Source organism: Balearica regulorum, chromosome 10 (genome assembly GCF_011004875.1).
Source record: "Balearica regulorum gibbericeps isolate bBalReg1 chromosome 10, bBalReg1.pri, whole genome shotgun sequence".
Taxonomy (NCBI): domain Eukaryota; kingdom Metazoa; phylum Chordata; class Aves; order Gruiformes; family Gruidae; genus Balearica; species Balearica regulorum.
This window is the reverse complement of record NC_046193.1, coordinates 6,884,058-6,906,215: the sequence shown is the minus strand read 5'-3', so window position 1 is coordinate 6,906,215 and position 22,158 is coordinate 6,884,058. Positions and strand designations below refer to the sequence as shown.

At 37.4% G+C, this 22,158-nt stretch overlaps 1 protein-coding gene across 1 annotated transcript in view; it reads right to left on the bottom strand.

The window, feature by feature from the left end:
* PBRM1 (polybromo 1) overlaps positions 1-22,158 on the bottom strand; it is a 66,790-nt gene that overhangs the window by 43,288 nt on the left and 1,344 nt on the right. Inside the window, 11 exon segments of the mRNA XM_075761883.1 lie at positions 1,643-1,859; positions 6,766-6,857; positions 8,396-8,494; positions 10,957-11,042; positions 12,200-12,298; positions 13,932-14,000; positions 14,578-14,694; positions 15,396-15,539; positions 17,836-17,983; positions 18,556-18,653; positions 19,387-19,542. Coding sequence (XP_075617998.1) covers positions 1,643-1,859; positions 6,766-6,857; positions 8,396-8,494; positions 10,957-11,042; positions 12,200-12,298; positions 13,932-14,000; positions 14,578-14,694; positions 15,396-15,539; positions 17,836-17,983; positions 18,556-18,653; positions 19,387-19,527 — 1,310 coding nt within the window. The 5' untranslated portion in view covers positions 19,528-19,542.

The following is a 22,158-nucleotide window of genomic DNA, read 5'->3' as shown; positions in this document are numbered from 1 at the left end:
AGCAGTTTGGAATACCTAAAGACATATTTGCAGTATCAGTAAAACCATGCCAGCTTCAGTTTTCTCTAAAGCACATATGCATGACTTCAAGGTTTTTTCAGGTATAGTAAAAAGTGAAGATTATGTGGTAAGAACATTGAATTTCAGAATTTGCTAAAAGAAGTTGGACTATTATAAATACTGTACTTTAACTTGTGAGCTACAAACACTATTTCTAAAAAAGACTGTCTGTCCCTTTTTATTCTCTAAGCTCTCAGGCAATAAGTAATTGCTCATCATACATTTGCACATGATTTCTGTACTGCTCACATAGCCAGATGCAACCTGCCTACACTGTAAGGAAAGCAAAAAGTGCAGCTGCCTCTCTATCACAAATTATTTGTCCTATAACTGATATCATGTATATTTTCATTGGAAGGTGTCTCCCAATTAAATCTGTATATATGTAATTTGAGCCGATACTCTTTGGTACATTCAGACAAAAAGCTCCCTGACAACTGTCGACGATTTTTCTAAATTTCATCTTTTTTTTTTCTCCACATCAAGTACATTTTGTGCTTTATTTAAGACAAGACAGTTCCTTTGCCAAGCCAACAGCTGTACTAAGACATAAGAAAAAATGTTTTAAAGCCACTGATGGACAGATAACCAGGGTGTCAGCTCTGTACTTGTTCCACAGCACAGGCAAAACACCCTGACAGGTAAAGAAGAAAAAAAAAAAAAAAAAAGCAGCAGCTTTGTTACTTTCTGATTTAACAAAGACGTTGTTTATTCAATGATTATACCAAGTCTAAGAGATCATATTATGGTATAATGAAAATTTACAGAGCTATGTCTTAGAGCAGATGACAAAGACATGAACAGTGTTCAGGTCCAGTCCTCACTCACTCAAGCTGGAGGACCAGCACTCCTGCAGCGTAGCTCAGGCAGGGATTGGAGCCCCAAGGGCCACTGGGCAGGTGGCAAGGGCCACCCAAGGCTCGTCAGTGCCATTTAGGTCTATCAATGCACTCAGGACTCTGACACATATCCATCGTATTAGCTTATCTTGGACCGCTAAAGAAAGCTATTGCTCACTTCTTTTTACTCAGGTTTTTAATCCAACAACTGTGCTCTGCCAGCTGATACATCTTTCATGGCTCACAGATTTCTAAATGGCATACTGCTTTGGTACTTCAGTCCAGGCTAGCTACATCACGAATGAAAATAATTATTCTCCACAGTTATACTGTGACCTAGACAAAAGGAATGTAATTGCAATTATCTTTCTACAATTCACGTTACTGAAGATTATTAATTTAAAAAACATGGCAGTAAGAGATAACCAAGTCATCAGGGTCAAAGAAAGAGAATAATGGGGGGTTCTGAAAAAGCTTTCATCTCTGCTGCCCACTTGGCCTTCAGAATTATTGATGTGGTAACCCTTCAGGCAGATTACAAATGAAACTCCATGGAAAATAAACCCAATGGCGGTCATCTATAAAAGACAATCAAAAGACTGATGCAGACTGACTCGAAACAAGAAGCAACCAAATATAGAGGTAAGATGTATCAACAACTTGACCACAAGATAGGAGTCTGGAAATAAAAGAAACCCTTGAATAGTTTCCTGCCAGATGTAGTTTGCATTTTGTTTTCTTACCTGATCTGCTGCAATGAAATAGGTGCTTTAATTTGCTGATAATAATCAGGATACTTTTTCTTGGATGGCAAGTGGAAGAAGGGTTCAGATATGAGCTGGCCCTGATTATTTCGGCAACTTCTAACTGTGTCATAAAGCTGATAAAAAGGATTAGAAGTGTCCATGAAAGAAGTAATGCTCTCGGCTTCAGATTCTCCTTCTTCATAACGAGCAGCAGCTGCACAGAGAGAAAGGAAAAATGGGAAACTCAGCAGGACAACTCAGAGTGGGTTTTTTTGGTTGGCTTTTCAAATGGATAAAGATCTAAATCAGAAGAAAAGGCAGAATACTCAGTTGAGGGCGTTCAGCCCTGGCTGGCAGTCAGATTCATACCTCAGAAAAGAACATCACAAATATATCTTATGAGCCTCAAGCTGACCAAAAAAGCATGTTATCTACAGTATCGTAATCTCTTATCAGATGAGATTTAAGTTCTGTCATAGGTAATACTGCCTTGCCACCTACAAGGGCCAAGAAGTGTCCATATAGGAGACTACATAACAGGACTATTCAACCACACACTACCTATAAAACAGCTACATCCTCATTTACCCATCAAACTATTAATATGAGTACTTGTGATCAAAAAGGTGACTTCAAAACTTCTATAATCCTTTAGACCATATTACTCACAGCTCAATTAAAAAACTGTGATGTTTAGCAAAAAAAACCCTGACACTACAGCCTGAAGGTGCACCTCCAATGTATGCCGCAAAATGAAGGAAAAATAAGTATTTTAGAATTATTATATAATTAGCAAAAACATTTTATAATAAGTATTCACAAATTTTATGGCAAGCTTTCCTAGTTATATGAAGCATGTATTGTGCTTCAGGATTAGGATGAACGAAAGAAATGCTATGAAGAACTAACATTTACTGCAGATAAAATTAGGAGAAACATTACATGAGCAACAGAAACACAAAGGAATGAAAAAACTCTGGTAGTGGAAATATGGGATGAGAAGCAATAAATGGCCAACCTTTCCACATTTCTCAGTAACACAAACGGTATAATTTGTACCTTGCAGACAGGCATAACAGAAAATCTACGTGGTTTTGCACATATTAGAGTTAAATTATTCACCCTTTCCCCCCCTCTTATGAGTTACAGTTTGAAGGAAAGTTTGGCAGATGACACACTGGGTAATTCAGTTACACAAAAGACAGCTGTCTAACACTCACGCCAAGTTTCCAGCTGGCATTTTCATTATTGCTCGGTGGCGGCTGGCAATGTCTCAAGCTTTTTATCCAAGTTCAGTAAAGACATATTGAAATGATGACAACGTCAGGGGACACTCTGACTGCATAACAACACAGTACTATCATTCTACCTCTGCAGTGTGACATTGCGGATCTATATGAGTGTATGACGTATGAGATCTACCAGACAGGTTAGATGCAAGCTCAAACAAAAGCAGACCTCAGCAGATGTGCAAACACATTATGAAGACGTTCATTACTGACTCAGGGAAGTTACTCAAAATTATCCTATTTATGTATCTCTATGCCAATCAGCATCGCTTAATGGCCTAGCATCTACTACATAGTAACCGTCAAAGCAGGAGCTGGACAGAGTAACTCAGATCAAAACAAAAACTGGAGGTAGCACTGTGTTTTCCTGTACCTAACATATCAACCTGAACATGGAGATAAATGCTAACAGCTAAGAGAATGCTATCAGGTAAAGCGAGTTTCCAAAACAGATTACGCAGCAAAATACTGTCTTTGGTTTTGTTTACTGAACCAGTTCAGTTCTGAGTGCTCCATCAAAAAAAGTAAGAAACAGAACAGAAAAAACTGAAGAATGTGTTTTTATAAAAGAGAAAAAAAAAGAAACTATTCAGGTATATTGCTGTTCTCTGACATGTGGCAGCCAGCAACAAGCAGTTCAATACCCTAAATAAGAAATGTACTTTCTTTGTATTAAAAGTAGAACACAAGGCATTCCCTAAAATAAAAATCTAAGTAAATTAAACAGGCACTAAAAGGAAAGTGTTTACATAATATTGTAATACAGCTATAAACATTTTCATTGTGATGTGTACGTTCCTTAAAAGTGATGTGTCAAACATTATATATTCTTATGTATTCAGAAAATTATAGTGTTCTCCTAATACAAAACCCAATATCTTAAGAACTGAAGAAGAACGTATTATTCAGATCAGAAGATAGAAAAATCCCTATTTTGCTATACAACAAACAATCTAATGCAGCACTGTAGATTCTTTAATATGCAGTAGCACCAGGTCCCCTATCTCCACCAAGCACACACTGGCAGTGGAAGGTAACAGGCAGTTATTCCTCTTTCATGCAGCTGTTAGCACTACTACTGTTAGCAGATACGGGGGGGTGGGACGGATGGACATGACCTAATGTGGTAAACAATAACCACAAACTATATGCCATTTAACAGTCCCAAACAAAATGTATTTCCTGCTCTTTATTCTATACCACAGTGACCGTTTCCTAATGAAGGGACAGCTTCATAATGGAGTGATGTTAAATTGACTTCACTGCAAAAGGAGGAAGCCATCTAAGTTACAATGGGAACTGAGCTTTATTCTCAGATATAAATGCACGTATCAATACGTGTACTCTTACTCCAGAGAGAGGAGAGTATTTGAATGTATATGAAAAAAAATTAGTCTTTACTCAGTAAGTGATTTGCTTTAAACAAGCGTGGTCCCAAAGCACCTAGACAAGAATGAATGCTCAAAGTCTAACTGAAAACAGATGCTAGTAAAACCAAAAGGAACATCCACTCTTAAAACATTTAAAAATGTAATAATAATAAAATAGCTTTGTTTACAAAATTAAATACTTATAAGTAATACATAATGACCATCTATGCCTGCCTTTACAGATATAGAGCGAGGAGCAAGGGAACCACAGAAGCTGCTCATGTTCTAGTACATCTGAGCTGGAAATCTACAAGTTCCATCACACCATGACACCCTCTGAAACTGTGAGGATAAATTCCAAGTTGGAAACAGTTATTGTTCACTGCTTAGTCAACTGCTACAGTCAAAGAAACATACAAAGATTTTGTTCTCTTTATCAAGAAGGAGAAAGTTCTCTTCATGTTCAGTCATGCAGTCTAGTTCTCATTTATTTTAATGAGGGTTAGAGGAAGGAAAAAAGATGAGATACCAGAGCAACCAATAAAAACACCATCTGGTTTAAATGAAAATCCTTTTCATCCAGAGACAGAAAATCTTAAGGTGACAGAGGTCTGCCAAAAAAAGTGACATTGCCTCTTAGGTGAAGGCAGTAAAGGTAGGAGAGCTTCAACAGCAGTAAGGCAAAAATCTCAGATGTATACGAAAGGTGCCATGAAGGTAACAATAATATCCATAGTAAAGGTGGCACCTGAAAGTTGTTAAATCACTTCAAGAATTTAAATCATATAAAGATGTAAAAAGCTATGCATTTTTACAGAATTACAATTTGCAAAAACAGCAGCTAACAATACACTGAACCAAGCTAATAAATACTCCTCACACCTCCCAGAAAACAGCTGCTCTGAAGCAATAACTGAACTCCAGGCTAAACAGGAATAAAAATGGTTTTGCCTGCAGCAAGATCTAAAATGATCCAAAAATTCTACAGCACAGCCATCCACTGGAAAACAGTGGTGAGTGTAATTCAGTTACCAGGTGTGAAATGAATGCCTGAAAAATATATATTGAAGAGGATGCATCATTTCACATCAACACAGAAATAGTGTAAACAAAAAAGAAAACAATGGTATTTGTGCAAAAACATTTTGGAAGCCTGCTCCAAGATGAACGTAAGGAAGTTACTGAGAATGTAACTATCAAGACAGGCTTACTTAAAAGACAATCTATAACAATACTGAAATATCTGATATAATCCATGTATTACAGCATATATGCTTATAGTATAATGCTAAAGCATGCTTATTATGAAACTAAGGATGTTGTATGAAGGCATGCCTTTTTATGTGTTTTTGGTTTAACCTTCATGCAAAATTTCATGACTGCTAGGCTAGACTCCATGTTCCTAATTCAAATTCTAACATTTATCCATCCTTATACCTCATATAGATTATCTTTACCTTATAAAATAAAACCTGACAAGTACTTAGAAGACCAATGGCACAAAAGAGCAAGAGAGAACAAGCGAGTGTGAGACTTCACTTAAACAATTGCAGCACTGTAAATCTCTTTTACTGTAAGGAGCACCCAATGTATTCTCCAGTGTCTCCTCTTCTGTTTCATATTAGAAGGAATGAAAACAAGCAACAGTTTCCTAAAGCTAGGATAAGTACAGTTGTGTTGTGGTTGAACCCGGCAGGCAACTAAGACAACCACACAGCCATCCACTCACTATTTCCCCCTCCAGTGGGATGAGGGAGAGAATCAAAAAGAAAAAGGCTTGAGATAAAGACAGTTTAATAGGACAGAAAAGGAAGATAATAATAATAACAATGATAAGAGAATATACAAAACAAGTGATGTACAGCACAATTGCTCACTACCCAGAACCAACGCTCAGCTAGTTCCTGAGCCACGCTGTCTCCCGGTCAACTGCCCTGGTTATTTATATACTGAGTATGACGCGATACGGTATGGAATATCCCTTTGGCCAGTTTGGGTCAGCTGTCCTGGCCGTGTCCCCTCCCAGCTTCTTGGATGCCCCCCATCTTCTTGCTGGTAGGTTGCTATGAGAAGCTGAAAAGTCCTTGACTGCTTGGCAACAATTAAAACAGTGTGTTATCAACATTATTCTGGTCCTAAATCCAAAACACACACTACACCACCTGCTAGGAAGAAAATTAACTCTATCTCAGCCAAAACCAGGATGACTAGGAAATACACACACTAAATTCAAAATGTGCAAGCAAGTTTGGCCTACCCTATCTTACCAGCTGTACTTTTATAAATTTGTACTTAGAGGAAACAGGGATTGGATTTAACAGAATTCCATGCTGAGTTTGGAAACACTGCAGAATATTTTTGAAACAAACATATTTGAATCCATCAGGAGCTCTATGATTTTGCTTATTCCAAACATTTTAATTGAAGAAAATAAATAGAGAAAATGCATTTCAGTTCCTACCAGCCAAAGCTGCATCCTCATCACTTTCTGATCCATACTGTAATGCCATGGTTATTGCTGATAAACGATCCCCTTGGGCTGATCTTTTGTTGCTATAAAAGAGAAAAAGAAAAAAAATGTGCCAAATTTAAGAAAAAAAAAAAAGGGTTGTCATGTTAACCATTAACAGTCACCCATAGCGTGTATGTAAACAAGTGAAGCTCATGACAGTCACCAACATTATCAGGAATACGGACATGACTATGCAAGAAAAGACCGGAGTCCTTAACAAGAGAAACTGTTAACGATCCATGAGTCTGCCTCTATTTTAAGAGGTGGTCCCTCAAACTGAAAAACTGAACACACAGTCAGAAATCTAGAGCTCAAGCTATCTATCTTCTGTCCTATTTTGAATACTCGAGTATTTGAATTAGTGGGAGGAAAAGGGGATTATAACAAGTCCCTCTCAATTAATAACTTTGTTATTTGACACTTTTTATAGGGATTTGTCTACATGCAGGAATTCAGCACGCTGTAAGCTGTATATACTATCTTCTCTCATTCCCACGTTCAGCATTTTCAGCACAGAGTGCCTGTATTTGAAGCAGCTTCCTCTGCTTTCCAGGTGGAATAAATCAGTGTCCGCACTGGCTATGGTCTTACAAAGACTTCTCCAGCATCCCTCTCTTCCTCCCTATTGTCCCAAACCTGGGGCACAACATTCCATACCTACACTGTAGGCTACACCTGACAATCTCCGCTTTTCTACTACATCAGCTCTTTAAGCACCTCCAGCAATGGGCTCAGCCTTGCCCTGTGGGAGCAAAGTGAAGACTAGGAAAAAGCAGATGGGTTGCTTGAAATGACAGCAACTCTGTACAATTGCTCAATCCCTTAAAGACCCTTGCAGCTGGGTGTTAAACCAGGGTTTCAGAGTACACATACAGGGAATTAGCCAGGAGTAAGTACTGTTTCAAGACAGTAAGCCACAGACTGTAGACACGAGATCTGTGCTAGGTACCAAAATTCTCAACTGATGACTGAAAGAACAAACCAGAAAGCCTCCAGTAATCCAGTCTACTCTGCAAATTTGCTGTACATGCATCCCAGATGCAGTACTTTCTGTTTACAGGCTTCATTGGTTTCCACCATCCACCTCTTAATTATTTAGTCCTACTTATTATTTCTTTTCAGTCTCCAAGTATAATTTTTCTAGGTTTACAACACATTTTCATGTTATTTTTCACCTGCCTTATCTTGCAATGAAGCTTAACATATTGTTCTTCAGAACATTTCTAAGGAAATAATTGCATACAGAGTATTTCACAACAGGTGTTTTGAAGTGTTAAATATAAAATCAAACATGGAAGAGTGATTATGGCAAAGTAACTTATTAAATCAGACTTAATAGACATTTGATGGAAATATATTTGCATCTCAAAAGTATTTGCTAATGGTTTGGGTGGGTTTTGTTTGGGGTTTTATTTATTAGTTGAGAATACTCTTCAATATTGAATCATAGAATGGTTCTATGATTCAATATTGAAGAGTAATTTCAACTAAAAAAAACCCCACCCCACTAAAATTTTAAATTTTAGTATTTCCATATGATGAGGACCCAGCTTTTCCTCCAAGTCTATAATTTACTTACCGATAATATTTGTTAGAAGAATTTCTCTCATCACCAACACTGCCTTTACCTTGTGAGGAAGGACCTGTCAGCTTGGAAGTAGTCAAATTTGATGGAGTCCTTAAGGCAGAAGAGACAAGCCAAGAAAAGGGGAAAAAAAGAGGCCCACCTTAGACCCAAGAAAAGATGCAGCAAGGATAAAGCTTTTTACAGAATTACTTTGACAGATCAGCCAAAAAGTTCAGAGACAGGTATAAAATGTTTTAAAGCTATAGGTAATACTAAGATTAATTTAGTGGCCCAGCATTAATATATTTTTTTTTAATAAATTCAGAGGAAGGTAACATTTAGATTGAGGATTAATAGCTACACACGCAGCTCAGCCTACAATAGCAGTGAAAGCAGCCAACAAAATGTTCCTTAGCATCCAGATAAAGCTAATCATACAGATCCAATCGTGTTTTATCAGTACTTCACAAAATCACTGTCAAGTTGCTTAACAGTGCACATTGTCAAGCAACTTTATTTTGTCACTTTATTTGAGGGAGGACAGTTAAATGCACCAACAAAGAGCAATTTAATATGACAAAGGATACAATGAACTCTGCAATAGAAAAGCATGATTTTTGACACAGAGGCAACACGTCTGTAGAGCTTAGGTTAGTAGTGCTATGATGTATTTGAGCCTGATCCATCAATGACAAAGAAAACCACATGTAAATTCAGAAGAAAAATATAGTAAATTAAGTGAACTTATAGGGGGTATTTTACCAAAATTAGCAACAGGTACAGGAGACCCCCCTTTGAGACAAATAAGCAGTTAGGAATTTAAATTAAAAAAAAAATATGATTCTGTGATGCAGATTCAACAAAAAGAAACAAAAAAAGAATAATGGTTTGATAAAAAAAAGCAACCAGTGAAATGCAGAACAGCAGGTGTAAGGTTTGTTTTTCACGGTACTTCTCTCTCACTCTGATTTTTTTTTTTTTTTTTGCATTAAGCAAATTCATTATTGTAGCCTGCTTCAGGCATTATAATTTTTTTTTTTTTTTTTTTTACAAGTTAGAGAAACAAAGAAGGGAGCTGACATTCTGACATTCAGCTTACTTCAGGACTTGCAGGTCTATTGAGAACACAGTACATATGACAACATCTAGAATAAGGTGGTGAGAAGTGGAAATGGGTTGGCAGTGCAAGAGAGGAATTCAACTAACAAATATCAGTGTGATTTATCTGTCATCCCTTCTTATGCAAACATCTTTATTTTGAAGAAAAACAGTTAAGCCTCAAAATTAAACGTGACACACACTTGTGATATCCCAAGCTTCATCAATGGCCAACACAGTGAGAAAAAGAAAATAAAAATCACAATTTAAATAGAAAACCTCTATGCCTATACGTAATTCCGGTTACTGCAAAGCAAACACGTGTACATTCATTGCCTGCAGAATCAAGGTCTCCTTGCACTACACATACATTCAAGAAGGAAAATTATTAAAATATGTATCGGGAATTACTCCCTAACACTATTTCTGCTTTTATATTTTTATATGCTCCAACAATGATTCATCCAAACATGGGAAGTATGCTAACACTGAACAAATGAACCAGAAAAAACTCTACATAGGTTGAACGTCTCAAAGCCCCAAATAGTAAAAATCAATCCGGTAACTTCAATTTCTTTCCCATACAATAATCCTAGGCAATACTTTTAATACTGACACCATTTACACATTTTTCAGACAACAAGAAAATTTAAACTGCCTTTCAGTAAAGTAAGGGAGTGCCAGTGTTCTCAGTTGTACCATACAAACCTTTGCAGGGAACGACAGCAGTTATTTTCCAGTATCAAATACCAGTAAACAGCTCAAATACATAAGAGAGTCCACCTTGTTTGCTAACTCCTTGGATGACTTACAAGTTATTTTTTTAGATAAATGACATGGCTCATACTGGAAAATAATATCTAAACCTACTTTTGAGTGTTACTTACAAGTAAAAAGTTTATACAAGAATAAATCTAATTGCATTTCAGATAAGAAAATCTAAAATGACGGCATCACTTGTCTGTACACCATGGATTTTCAGAGGAAGAAAATGCTGCTTCCTAAATAAAATCACTCCATGAAACAGAGCTACCAACGATGTTTTATATCTTCCTATTCAAGACCAAATCTATGCTTTGCTAAATAATAGGTACAGATCTTCAGCTTCCTGTACCTCTTTTCATAGCTAGAAATTGGTTTTCATAAAGCAAAGCACAACACAGCACCTTATTGCTCACTATTCCTTTTGTTATTAACTTATAAATACATATGGTGGAAGTTGGCCATAGCTTAAGTTATAAAAGATCCACTGACGCTGTTTTTCATAATCAAGTACATCACAGAAATATTTCACCACAGAAGTATTCCAATAAATAGTTTCCTTCCAAAAACTATTTTACGATTCCTAACTTTTAAAACAACAATAAAGTGAGTTTTCAAGCAATTATTTCCCACTACATTCGCCACAGCAAAATTAAGGGAATGTCTATAGAGATTTGTATATAAGATTACAAAGAGAACTCTGTTTGCAGTACCTGATTCGGAGACTTGACTTGGCCAACTCACTGTGTTCAATTTCAGCTTTTTTCATATTAAATATTTTTTTAATCGCATTTGCATCCTGTCAATTAAAAGAATTTTTTTGTTTAATGTTGAAAGTGAAGAATGTTATATTCAGGTATATCCATCTATCTAAAAATCTAAAACAAAAATGAAGGGGTTTTTACATTTAGATAGAAAACAATTTTGCATCAGAAATGAAGCATAGAACAAAGTTTGCCTGAAATACACCCACAGTGTCCTGCAAAAACTGAATAGATTTTCTGTCATATCCTTTAAAAAAAAAAAAAAAATTAAGAAATCTACAATTTGCAAATATACAGGAATACCACTTTGAACTAAACAGGCAAATGAGTTTCTGTGACTTTGCAATCAAAAAGCTACTACCGTTACCGAGCTTTACAATGCTTGCTCTCTCTCTCATTCTACACCCGTGGACTCAATGCTCAGAGTAACAGTTCACAAAATAGAGATTACAAGTTTTGAGTAAGGGTACAAGTGTGAGTAATGTCGGTAAGAACTGAAACTACAATCCAAATAGAAGTGCAATTGGCAAAGTCCATGAACCACGTAATACCACTATACGTATACAAGGTGTCTCACTACAAAGCCCTTAAAAACCGAGCACGCAGAAGAATAATTTACCACTGAAATTCTCTTAGTTCCAGAATACATGGAAACAGCAATGTGATAATTTATACACAAAATGCTGGTCAACTAAGTATGAAAAAAATAGGAGGTGCATGGTCAGAAAAAATATGGCTAAATAGAAGAGGATCTTCAAAAACTATACAAAGGAGGCACGACTCCAGTTTTCAAGCTTCTGATGAAAACCATAAACAGTTCTGCAGTCTGGAAAGAGATAACAGCTGAGTACTACCACTATAACTTTAACCTGTAGTTTCAGTCATTTCAACTTCAATTACAACTACAGGGATCCTCCATTCCTCCAAGCAAGTTGTGTAACTCAGATCCTGAGATAAAATTTAATTGGAAAAAATCATATGCCTCAAGAAAAAAACCCAACACATTATGTACACTCCAATTATACTAAAAGCAATATAAAAAAGGAAAAGCCACTAATAGCTATTTTTTAAAAACAAACAAACAAACAATCTTTAGAGTCTTATGGAAAAAAATTCATTTAAGGATCAATCAGCACAGAAAGTAGCAAAGAGTATCCGAACTGAAATCAAACTATGAACAACTGAAACTAACCTTGAATACTTGTGATCCAGGCTCATTGTAGGTTTTGGCATTCTTTGCCAGAAGATCTATATCCTTGGCCATTGCATGAATGCTTTTATAGGTTCCATTCTATACAACAAAAACCAGAACTGGTTAAAGTGGCAATCTTCAGACAGCATAAGAGCTAAGTCAATAGTGAAAAGCAAAGGGAATTCATATAGAATAAATGGAACACTTATAGAAAAACAAGCACACAGTTATAAAGAGAACAGATAAGTATCTGAAAAAAAAAAGTCATCAAAACAGAAAGTAATAAACATAAGCGCTACATCATAGAATCATGGAATGGTTTGGGTTGGAAGGGACCTCAAAGATCATCTAGTTCCAACCCCCCTGCTGCGGGCAGGGGCACCCTCCACTAGACCATGTTGCCCAAAGCCTCATCCAACCTGGTCTTGAACACTTCCAGGGATGGGGCATCCACAGCCTCTCTGGGCAACCTGTTCCAGTACCTCATCACTCTTAACAGTAAAGAATTCTTTCTAACATCTAATCTAAATTGACCCTCCTTCAGCTTAAACCCATTACCCCTTGTCCTGTCACTACACTCCCTGATAAACAGTCCCTCACCATCTTTCCTGTAGGCTCCCTTCAGATACTGGTAAGCCGCAATTAGATCTTCCCGGAGCCGCCTTTTCTCCAGGCTGAACAATCCCAACTCTCTCAGCCTGTCCTCACAGGAGAGGTGCTCCAGCCCTCCGATCAGTTTACGTGGCCCTCCTCTGAACTCGCTCCAACAGCTCCATGTCTCTCCTGTACTGGGGCCCCCAGAGCTGGACGCAGTACCCCAGGTGGGGTCTCACAAGAGCGGAGTAGAGGGGCAGGATCAGCTCCCTCAACCTGCTGGTCGCACCTTTTTTGATGCAGCCCAGGACACAGTTGGCTTTCTGGGCTGCAAGCGCACACTGCCGGCTCATGTTGAGCTTCTCATCAATCAATACCCCCAAGTCCTTCTCCTCAGGGCTGCTTTCAATCCATTCCTCACCCAGCCTGTAGTCGTGCTTGGGATTGCGCTGACCCACGTGCAGGACCTTGCGCTTGGCCTTGCTGAACTTCGTGTGGTTCACATGGGCCCACCTCTCCAGCCTGTCAAGGTCCCTCCGGATGGCAATATCCTTATAGTGCTTACGAATGCTAACTAATGATGATACAAATGCTAATAATCATTATCTAGATTATCTTAATGTTGAAGGGTTCTGACAAAATGTTATTTTACCTTTATCCTCTAGTTCAATTAGTCTAGGTACTATCCCTCACTATTACACAAAATGCTAGAATAACAGAACAGTATTTCAAATTACTGGAGAAGTAAGATGAAAAATGCATCAGTACAAAACATCTATTTATAGCAACAGAACAGAAGTAGGTGATGATAATGCACGACCAAGCTGCAATACCTCAATGTTTTACATTAGCAGTACTTGCCAAGGAACTACTTTAAACCATTAAACATCAAGGAACCCAAGATATTCAGGCTCCATGCCAGCACACTACAGTTCACAATGCTTGATCTTCAACAAAGCTACTTCTGCAACATTAACCCGGGACAGAACATTAAATCAGTACAGCATTCAGATTTTTAAGTACCAAGGGGAAAACACATTGCCCTTCCTACCCCCATAAACTTTGACTTCTAACAATTCTAGAATGCTTACTGTTAAACAAGTATATACTATGACACATTAATATGCTCATACTGTACCTGTATCCTTTGGGCAATAGTTTTAAGATCTATAGGCTCCTTTATTATTGCATAATAATCTGGATATTGCTGGGAAACAAAAATAATTTACATATTACTATAAACAGTCACAAAGCTATTGTTCTAGTAGCTCATAAAATGAGCTATTAGATTAATTGCAGATAAGAACAGTGTAAGCTTCATAAACACAGCACTACGCTTCAATTTGGGCAAGCCAGATCATAAGGCAGATACAAGGAATTATAATTCCTCAATAAACTGACATAAAGGAACAGTTCTGTCTGAAAGCAAAACACATGGTGATGGTCTTCAGAGTATTTATTTTGCTGGTTAAACTTGTTACACCACACCCTTAAAGAGAACAGTGAAATCAGACATATTTAAAAAGATTAAAAACTCTGCACCAAAAAACCTCAAATAACTGAACTGGCAGAACAGGGCAAACCCCAATCTGAAATGAAGGGCTGGGAATGAGTGGGTAGGAGCAAAGAAGGGAGAGAAGCTCTAAAAGCAGCTGGAGCTTACCACTGATCAGAATGTAACAAAGAACTGCATCCTGAGCGTGCCCATCATAGTGTGTATCACCAGTTATACAAACATCCAGGTTTCCAACTTAGAACACAACCAATATTATTAAAATACCCACCACTTTAGAAGGAAGCTTCTGAAACAGTTCACTTATGAGGTGTCCTGACGGGTTTGTAGCAACAACTACAGCTTCAAGAAGCTGTTCAAGAATTTCCTTCAGGTAACCTGGAGATGACTAATATAAGAAATGAAATCACAAGAAGTTTTAATAGCTGCCATAGTGGAGTGCTTCAAGTTGCACGGAAATATATGAATTTACTTTTCAAAGAAAAAAAATCAGCTATTAAACAGGGATGCAACTTTTGAAAACAACACTGTTTATGCATTTAGGTAAAGCACACGCGAAAACTTTAATTTCACATTTACACTGTAGACTGTCAGACATACATTGCATATTGTTAGAATAGACTTGGTTGTCAACGTTAATGACAACATGCATCTCAACACCACGAAAACCAGACAAGCTCAAACTTCCTATCATCGTATCTGGCTTATAAAACACTCCAGGAACAGCTGCACTAACTGAATGGGACACACACTGGAAAATGATGTCATTAGACATGAAGCTTGCTTGCATCAAACCTCAATGTTGGCATGATATCAAGCACACATCATATTAGTTTCAACTAAACCAGAGCCACGTTTTACCTATATCAGAAAACCTCATAACTTTTTTTTTTTTGCTAGGCAAAAGTGAAACACACATATAATGCTGTGAAATTACTAACTAATAAACTTGTATAAGAAATACCTTTTGGGGCATAATTTAACTATGAAAAGACAATGCTTTTTCACATATGGAGGCCAATCTCCCTCAGTCAGCTGACACATACAGCCATGGCCTCATCCAGCTGCAGCTGTCATGCCCACACTTACTAATTCAGAATTTGCGCCTTGATTGTCATGTCCTTCCTCATCTTCATCTTCCTCCTCAGCATCACCTTTTTGAACAAATTCATTTTTTGTGCGCAAATACAACTCCCATAATTTGCAGGCAGCTTTATATTCAGGAGAATCGGGCTGCAAAAACAAATCCAACATTTTACTCAAAATTCAGATCCTTCTTATCAGTAAGAAATTTATAAATTATTAGTTGAAAGGTATTTAATGCATTAAATAAGTAATAGAAAACCTGGGAAATTCCCGATTCAGTCTTTTTTCAACAGAAATGTTAAGAATCACAATAAGCACTAGAAAAATATAACCTCTATCACTCCAAAGCATCTAAGTTTTTCGCAAAACTTAGCAATAAAATTACTTGGGTTGAGGCTTGGAAAAGCCTATTAGATGAATCTGGAGAAATCATTAAGTTTTGTTGCAGCATAACACTACTGACATTTAAAACAGACTAAATATCAGTATGCCAGAAATGTGATTTAAGCCAATACTGCTGCCACTGTGTGGCACTTGAAAATTAATTTCTACACAAGAAGAATGCCAATAAGTGTGCCAGTATCTCTGAAAGCACTGCAATGATTTACACTCTTCCATAACTCAGCATTAACTGTGAAATTCCAAAGAACTTGACAACATGCTACCACCTGAGTACATATCTAGGTATATTTTCTGGAAGAGACAGAAGCATTAGTCAGCAAATTAGGTTTTGTAAATACAGAGTTGGCAGACAAGCATGTGCCTATTAACATTACTACTTAAGAGCATCACCCAGAAAAAAGACTGCTTTTCCACTCTTACATGTTTTTCTTTCCCTTTCCTCTGTCACTTAACCTCTATTTCATGTATTCCTGCAGATGTCACCTTATTACTGCTGATTATACTCTTCTTACTCTCTCAACCTCTGACAGCTTGTAATTCAAATGAGAAACCCAAGAACTATTCTTAAGCTTAACTTATTAGGTTTAAATATTCTTAAGATGTGATACCAGGTGTTCATTATGAGGAACAGATTGAAAGGATGTTCTGCTCCACTAGTCTGCTTCCTTCTATATTATCGCAAGATGCTCAAAAATGTAAGACTCTAACAGAAATATTAAAAACCCAAAGGTTTCCATTCTAATCTAGCATTACCAATAAAACACCTGCTGCAATAAAGACCTCGACAATGAATCAGCTGTCCCTGTTTTACATGCGTCACTGGAAATGTGTGGGAAAGGTAAAAGATGAAAAAAGAAGAGGTTATGTTTGCATGCCATACCTCCAGCTCACAACTCCATATTTCTCTGGAATTGTCAACATTCTTTCATCCTAGAAAAATGGCTACCTATTTCTATTCTACATGCAAGGTTTTTACAATACAGCCATAATTTTGATCCACTGTTCTGTAGGCAAAGGCAGCACACGTTTCACAAAACTCCAATCATTCTTTCCTGCTATCAAGTCCGTCTCCCTCATGTAGAAACCATGAAAAAGCCAACATAAATGGGCGAGTGCCTTGCAAAGCTTCAGGAGTACACAATGAATGAGGAAATCTTTGTACTTCTTCTACTGTAACCAGAATGTGCAAATGCAATAACCCATATATCTGATTGTTTTTCAAAAAGCTACACACACTCACAAATGTAAACAAAATAAACATTGCTTTTCTGAATGTCATCTGGTTACATTGGTTGGGTTATTCAGAAAGCAGCCATTTGGATCATCAAAGATATACGAAAGGTACTATTAGCAGGGTTAGATTTGCTGTATCATCTCAGCCACTTCATACAATTTCACTGTTTTATATATTTAACATAGCCTTCCATTAAACAAAATTAAACCAGGTTTTTTCCCCACTTTACTTAGGGCAACTGCAATGAAAACCATTAACATCTAAAATAAAACACATACCCAGTTTGGGGGAATGGACATGGGGCTACATCATTGCACACACTCACAATCTATCATCATTGACCATGATAATCCATGTGCCTCCTTTTCATATTATTAAGTAGCCAATGGAAGAGAAAGATTCAACAATCCTGTTATTTATAAACTCTTCCTTTTGGGAATAAAAAACCAAAACCTTTTTCTGTTTCAAAATGTCACACAGAATGTGTTATAAAATGGGAAGGCTTTGACAGAAGAATAATTTTCTCAGTTTACATCTCTATTTTTGCTTTCTATCTCTTTTGGAAAACTACATGAAGACCCTTCCAATATTATTTTATAGTTTTCCACAGGAAAAATCGCTATAGTAGGACATCTTACAAAGATACGGTCAGCCTTACAGAAATATATGCAAATAACTGAAATGTGTGCGGTTCCCTTACCAATAATAAAGGCTAAATTGAAAAGATTTTTGGCCAAACCAAGGAAGAATTTGAACATCTCTACCACTTTTACAATGAATTTGAGTCTTTATATGCATTTTCCCCACCTTATAGTAAGCCTTCGCGTTGTTGAAGAGAAGCTGAAAATCAGCAGTCAGCACATTCACATCATCGTATTCCTCCATCTTTAGCTTTTGTTGGATTTTCATTAAATCGATTGGCTGAGAAACCACTTCATAATAATCTGGCTGATTTCTGTTGCAATGACAAAAACAGGTATTAGATTCCAAGCAGTAAAACCAAAACCACAGCACTAAAGTTTGTACATGTCTATGACTAAATAAAACAAAGAAACTTACAATGCATTTTTGTTACAGCTAAAAGATCTGGACAGTGGTCTATTAGTAGGCTTACTTTATTGCATGTTCTGTTATCCTCAGTTTTCTGAGTTTAAGATAAAATTCAGTCTCTTTATCTACTGCATTTTCAAGGGTCACTTCTATTAATCTTCCCAAGATATGCCCTTAATATTACGTTCCACCACTTATGCGGTACGTTTTATAGTCAAAGACATAGATGTTTTATGCAGGTGTCACAAGAAACATTTTAACTTAATTCAGCATATCCTTTTTTGACTGAAAAAGGGCATCAATGTTAGCACGTCCCATTGAATAATTACATCAAATACTCAGATCACACACTGGTGTGAAACTATGACAAATTTAGCTTAATTTTTTCACAGCTATTAATGCTGGAGTACTCCTCAATGTCCACTTACTCCCTGATTAAATCTCAGGTTCAAGGCTTAACAAGAACCATGGTCTTACCTTCGCTTCGGTGCCCTAATGAAAAGCTCACAAAGGAGCCTGCCCTGTTCATCTTTGTAATCTCTGATGGTGTTGTAAAGTTCATGGCATACAGCAATCTAAAATGCAAGAACAATAAAGTAATGAAAAAGGAGAAAAATTTAAGAAGGTAACAAATCAAAGCCTGCTTACAATGGAAAAGACAAGCTGCCAATCCACAGCGTGATCTAAAGCAGAAGTGTGAAGAAATTGGTGCATCTCATACGTTAGTATGACACCTGACAAGTATGCCAGGTAGTGCAGAATTTATTTTTTTTTAATTTAGATTAGCACTGAAAGAAAGCTCCCTAAGTAAAACACCCAAAATGTAAATTAATTCAGTACAATCCACTCCAAGCTATAGACCTCCAAAACAACAACAGGGGTTCTTCTGCCCTGTAATTAATTAAAATTAGACTACTAACTCAAAGGCATAACAGAGACATTACACACTTCAGCAATCACTGCCTGTGGTGTTCCCCACTTATATCTCTCTGCATTTGATATTCAGACACAGGTCTCAACTTCTTCACATTATGATTTCAGCTTCTTCTCCAACATCCTTCCATCTGCTAAAATCATCAGCAAAAAAAGAAAAGCAGCAAAAGGAAAATGGGAAAGAAAAAGATGAAACTGAGAGACAAGAACAAGCCATAGCTGAATGACATCCTAAACAAAGCTTAGCCAAGGCAGCAACAGATTCAGGGCCAGCGTATATGTGCTACGTATGATCATGCATTTTACAATCCAGCATTTCCCAGAGAGGGATACAGTACTGCCAAGAAAATAAGTTCTGCATAAGAAGGTACTAACAGGATCTACAGTTGGGAGATTGGAAAGTCTCCTCCTCTTTCTGCTTGGGCCTGGTATATTCGTGGAGTGGTGGCCGTCATCAAAGTCTCCTCCACTGACGCTGCTGGATGGAGAGGTAGCTCTTCGCCTCTTGGAACCCATGGAATCCAACTTCTTCTATAATGAAGAGACATGTTCTTAAACTCATGGCATAGCATCCAAACTCTCTGGTGAGAGCTAACTATGAAGCTAGCAATGCTTTAGGATGAGTCACATAGGTTTGTTATATAGTACAGTTCAGTTAAGCCATATATCTCATCAGCTTTGTGATAACTGGCAGGAATAAAGGGAAATCAAAATGGTTGTACAGTTTCATAGTCACTGATGACAGCAATGTCAGAAAGCCTAGGGCTCACAGGGATAAAGATGAATTTAGCAGCTCTTACTAGGATACATTCTTCAACTATCTACATTTTGATACCTCATCCCATTCATGATAACAAAGCCAGAACTGCCGTTTTAAAGACAAGAGCTGTACAGAGACAAGCACTCAATTCTGCTGTAAAAGTACATCATTCCATGTCAAATGAAAAAAAAAAACAAAAAACAAAAACCACACAACAAACAAAACAAAAACCCAAACAAACAAAACAACTCCGCAAAAAAAATCAAATTACAAACTAAAATTCAAATGGCTACTAAATACCTTGTCTTAGATTCAAGCCAAAAAAGGTCTGGACCATCATGCAACCTACCACTCCCACTTTATGTGTAGGATGAATGCCTCAATCATCAAGAAGCAGAAAAAGCTACCTCCTTTTTTGGCCATAGTTTTCCATTTATCAACACAAGCAGTGAGAAATGAATAACCACCATCCAACAACTGTGGTGATTTACGGAACAAGTTGTTGGCTCTTTCCCAACCTCCAGTGACAGCATCATAAAAATATCTTTATTTGTAGTTGTCTCGGAGGCTGAAGACAGAATAGATCCATCTATCCCAGCCTATACCCATTTTCCAAGCAAACCAAGGAATTTCTTCTAGGAAGCACTCAGTTGATTTACAAGGTATGGCAGCACAACATAACCGCATTAGAGCATTTATGTTAGAGACAGAATGAATTTCAAGCACACAAATGAGATGAATAAGGCAGGAATAATTAACAGGATAAAGAAAAGCAAAAGCCTAAGGCAGAGGAATGGAGAGAATGTTGCACATACAATCAATAATTTACCAGATTTACCAGAGTACAACCAGCACCTCGAAAAGCCAGTCTCCTCATAGTGTCTGATGGCCAAGTACAGATACTGGGAGAAGGTAACACTCTAAGAGTAGCAAATCAGCAATGGTGTTAGTACAGTGAAAGCTGGAAGACAAGAAAAAGGAAAGAGAGAGAGGAGAAAATTGAGGATAGATAATTAAAGAATAAAATCAAAGAATAAACTGAATAATTACAGTGACAGAGAAAAAAGCAAGAAACAGAAGGTAACTTTTTTTAGCCTAGAAGAAACTCTGCAAAGTAATTTTGTACACAGAATGCTAGACATTTCTGTCATTTTTACAGTAAAAACACATTTCCCTACGTTCCTGAATACATATTACAGATTTCACAGCCACTTGCAAGAGAATGATTCATCAAGCAGAGCAGGGAGTAAACATAAGCGGTATCTGACCTGAGAGTGAAAACCGGAAAGCAATAAAACTTACAAATGTGAAGTAATACAGTGCTTATAACAATAAGGAAATAATTTTTCAGGTCAAGAAACATTATTAATAGACTCACTAGAGATGATGTACCTCCATCAGTCTTCAGAGTGGATTTTTATCCTTGTAAGTAAGCAGCACTAAGTATCCACCCATACAGGTTCACCAAAGATATACCTGTTTCAATTTCTAAGCAGTCTCCAAGTCTGAGTTTTTCCAGAAATTCCATGCGAAATGTACAGAATAATTTTATGGTAAAATGATTGTTTCTACTTAATTCATACAAGTACTGTCTTCAATCAAACCCCAGAGAAATTGTTTGCCTGTTCAATATTCTGGACATTTTCACAACAAGCACATACAGAGAAACTCTGTGCTTTATTAGCAGGTAATTCTTCTCAGGAATGGACAACCAGCCTGTCACTTTTGGCACTGCCTCCAACTTTTATTTGAGAGCTACAGTATCAAACGGCTAACACCAGGCATGTGCCGATGTGGAGACTGCCAGAAAACACAAGTTCTTGGTTGTGAAAGAAAGGCAGGAGGGACTACTGCAATCAATAATTCTGGTTCATCTAGGAACCCAAAAGTAGACTCAGTCCAATCCTATTCTGACATAAAGATTTGGGGACCCCCAACCAGCACCTGCCTGCAAACTGCCTATAGGCTTCTCCACATCTGTTATCTGAGGCGCGTACGCTGAGGCTCTCCGTCATACGCAGATGCTGGTGTACACTTGTACGATCAAGACACCTGGCCGTTCTGTATGCAGCCTCCAAAAACACTTTTCTCCTCTAATAACCGAGAAAGGTGCAAAACACGTATCAGTCTGAACAACATCATGAACACTCAGAAAATCGCTTACGTAAAACTCCTACCAAATGTCAGGCTCCAAAACGCAAACTTCCCTCTAGATCCCCATGCTCATAAACACAGATAATCCCACCACGTGCAGAAATGTATTCTGTTTTACTTCAGAACACATCTCCTAGACTATCTTCTGCAACATAACTGCTAGCTCACAAGTCTCTCAACACCGCTACAAGCGAGCCATCTCCTGTGCAACAGGAGCTTGGGCATTATCTTAA